This window comes from Vombatus ursinus, unplaced genomic scaffold (assembly GCF_900497805.2).
Source record: "Vombatus ursinus unplaced genomic scaffold, bare-nosed wombat genome assembly UNPS02010284.1, whole genome shotgun sequence".
NCBI lineage: Eukaryota > Metazoa > Chordata > Mammalia > Diprotodontia > Vombatidae > Vombatus > Vombatus ursinus.
In genome coordinates, this window is record NW_020950062.1 from 18,589,240 (window position 1) to 18,593,183 (window position 3,944).

Genomic DNA, 3,944 nt, shown 5'->3' on the forward strand with positions numbered 1-3,944 from the left:
GTAGTAGTAGTAGTAGTAGTAGTAGTAGTAGTAGTAGTAGTAGTAGTGGTATCTTGATCACAAGACTTTTGTTGCTACTGTACAACTCAGGCACAACATAGTGTGCTATGAAAACTGGAGCTGCTGACAGTGGATAGCCTGATAATGAATAACTCCTTTCAGCACAACTGATGATACTGATAGAGAAACATATAATAATTAACAGTGTTACTATATGAATTGAAAGGCAAAATGATAGCATGGAAAGAGCAATGGAGTTGGAGTTAGGAGAGACTTGAGTTCATATCATGTCTCTGAAGCTTATTAACTTTATTAACATGGACAAATTACTAGAGCTAAGCTTCAATTTCTCATCTGTAAAATAAGGATCAATAAAACTTATTAATTTATTGACATTTATTAATAGCCAACTTCAAGTGGTTGTTGTTAGGATGAAATGAAATATGTATAGGAAATCTACCTTCAAATACTACGTGTCAGCTGGTATTACTAAATGAGAATATAAACAACAAGTAGTTAATCTGATTTATGTTTTGAAGGAGAAAAAAATCAGTCAGTCATTCATATTTAGTTCTTGTTACCTTTCATTTGAAAACCAAGAAGAGGAGAGTTTTAAAAAAGATGCTTTAATTTATTTTGCTCATGTGAACTTTTGGATGACTTTGTTTTCACCCTGTTCTAGGAATGTCAGACAAAGTAAAGGAAAACATGTGCACAGTCTTTTGATTTAGCATAATTACCTGCAAGGCTCCCTGAAGTTGGCCAGATATGCAAAATCTGAGTGTTATAGGTGAAGCTAAATATTTCTCCCCCTGCATGGTGTGCCAATCCCATTTCAGCTACGGAGACAGCAATTGGGAAATTTCCTGCTTTTCCATTAAGGATGTGACACTTGATTTCATTTTCTTGTATTAAAAGTAAAAGAAAGAAATTATTTTTGCCAGCTAATATTATAGAAATGTTCATTCAATTTTTTTCATATTATGCCCTGACATGTCTTGTACTATGTTACCCTCTACAAGAAAATTATGTATTTAATGTCTTCCTATTAAATATATAAAATCTTTACAAACATTTGCTTACAATTGACAGGATGTCTCACAAGTCAGTACAGTTTTAAGCTTTAATAGCTATTTTAAAGGCAACGGCCCTGGGAGGTAGGGGCTATTAAAATAGCAATTAAATAGTTATTAAAGCTTAAAATTGCACCAAGACTTGTGAGATACCCTGTATCAGACGTCCCATGGAAGCCAGTCAGCCTTTACTCTAATGAAAAAACTACTCATAGAAGACTTTCAGTGAACAGTGTTTTCTCAAACAACTCTTACTGTTTTCTGTGAAGTAAATTTCAAGCAGCAGATATACACACAAACTTTAATAGCCAAAAGGAAAAAAAGAGCTCAATGAATTTATTGAAAAGAGATAATATACTCCATAAAGTACACTGGCATTGGTGACCCCTGACATAGCAATGCACCATACTATTTGCATACAATGCATCAGACAAAAAAATACTGGGGTTATCAGGAAAGGCACTAAGAACCAAACAGCAGATATAAGTATCTCTTTGTACAAAATTATGGTGAATCTATGCCTGAACAGTGTCTAGTTGAACCTACAAGAAGACATCAAACTGCTGGATCAAATCTGGAGAAAGACAACCAAAATGATCAAAAGGATGTTGTCTCTGGGGGTGGACTAACACCATTCTGTGTCTCCAGGCACATGGGACCAGGGAGATGGTCAAAGTCTAGAAAAATCATAAAGCCCACATGTAGCAGAGGGTGAATATAAATTTGTCTACTTAATTCCAGATTGTTAAATTAAGGATCACACCTAAAATGATTAAAGAGGTGATTTTAGAAATGAATATTTTCCTAAAAATTTATCTGTCAAAATTTTTTTAAGAGAAATAAACATTTGTGGGGTACATTACCCCACCAAGATAATAGAGGCTTGAAAAATAAATAGGTTTTTTTAAACCTATAAAAATTCACTCATTCCTTCCCCTCTGTCTGAAACCATATTCATATAAAATTATTATTATTGTTATTCTAATTGTTATTATCATTAACATTTACCTAAAATGTGCTAAGCACTCTGCTAAGTATTTTATATCTTTCTTATCTTTAATACAAAACAAAACAAAAAATTGGGAAGTTTCTTGCACTTCCTTAAAGGATGTGACTTTTTTGTGTTAAAAAAAAGCAAATCAACAATTTTTGCTAGCTAAAATTACAGAAATGTTCATTCAATTTCCTTTTTATTGTGCCCTACCATGTCTTGCATTATTTTACTCTGCACAGGGATACCTCTAAAACTTCCCTTGACCTTACTAGCCCCTAAAGCTATCCTTCTCCTCCCCTTCACAACCAAATTTTTTAGTTTATACTCCCTTTCTCTGATTTCTCTCTATTTGCTCCTACCACAATGCTGGCATTCTGGCATATGGCCACGAGATTACTTAAAACGAAATTGAATTAGAGATTCATAATGGGCTGTTAAAAGAGGCAAAGATTTGGGTGGGGGGTGAAAGAGGAGAAAAAGTTAGATGAGGTAGCTAGGTGGTACAATAGATAGAGTGCTGGACTGGAATCTGGAAGATCTATGTTTGAAGTTTACTTCAGATATTTATTAGTTGTGTGACCCTGAGTAAATCATTTAACTTCTCAGCCTTAATTTCCTCATTTGTAAAATAGTGATAACAATAGCATTGACTTCATAAGGTTGTTGTGAGAATCAAATGAGATAGCATATATAGAGCACTTTGCAAACCATAAAATGCTATATAAATGCGAGCTATTATTTTAGAATAAACAACTTAACTGTGTCCTATTACAACATCTGACAATGACATTGTTAGAGAAAAATACTAGGCACAGCAAGAAAAACAATAGGGCAGACCCAGTATAGCAAATCTTCCAACTGGTGTTCTTAAGGCACAACTGGGAGCAAGTAAGATTTTAATTGGCCAGTTTTATGAGGTAAGAAATCAGCAAGGCACAAAGGTCAAGATTTCCATCCATTACACTGAAGGAACCAGTTGGACATAGTAACCTAAACTGAAAGGGAAAAAGCATAATCCAAAGCATTTCCAATTTCATCTTACTCCTACAGAAGAATTATTTTAATATTCCAATTTGATTTCATTTCATCTTAAAATTTATATGTTAAAAATATGTGGCTTACCATAAGCAGAAAGAATAGGACAATCTACTGAACCAACAGTAACTGATGTTGCTGGATTTGAAGAGAATCCAGAGCCTGATATTGTTAGAATCGTTTTTTCTTCATATGATCCTGGGAAGATTAAATTAAGATGTTATAAAAATAGAGTCTGGTATTATTAAACCACATTTTGATGGAGGGGAAAATTGCATTAAAATGTAAACAGTGAAACACAAAGTAAATTTAATCAGAGATTAAAATACATTTTGAGCAATAAAAATGCTGATTATTCTACATTGCTCAATGCGTATGACCATTGAAGAAAGCATAACAGCACTGAGTTTAATAGAAGTAAAAATATACACGAATTAAATACTTAATAAAGTAAGATAAAGGAGATTATTTCTTTAGGAAATTGATTAACCAAGTTACACTTAATAGTGGAAGAAACTGTTTTCCCATTTTGAAGATGGATTTGGGGACAGAGATTAAATTTGCATATTTATTGGTACAGTAGATTCCCAAATAAGAAAATTCCCTCCTCTGATACAGGTCAGCATCTACTCTGCAACTTGCAGTCTTAGAGATTTGGCTAGAACACTGAGAGTTTAAATGATACTCCCATGGTCACACACAGGAGGTAGGATTTGAATTCAGGTCTTCCTGGATTTAGGGGTCAGTTATCTATCAACCATACCAATATAATTGGCATATATGTATGTATGTTGAGAGAGAGAGAGAGAGAGAGAGAGAGAGAGAGAGAGAGAGAGAGTGAG

At 33.7% G+C, this 3,944-nt stretch overlaps 1 protein-coding gene across 1 annotated transcript in view; it reads right to left on the reverse strand.

Moving 5' to 3' along the window:
* PKHD1L1 (PKHD1 like 1) overlaps window positions 1–3,944 on the reverse strand; it is a 201,501-nt gene that overhangs the window by 118,919 nt on the left and 78,638 nt on the right. Inside the window, exons 28-29 of the mRNA XM_027854060.1 lie at window positions 3,190–3,300; window positions 741–905 (exon numbers count right to left, since the gene is read on the reverse strand). Of these exons, the coding sequence (XP_027709861.1) occupies window positions 741–905; window positions 3,190–3,300 (276 nt within the window). The remainder of the gene's footprint in view (window positions 1–740; window positions 906–3,189; window positions 3,301–3,944) is intronic.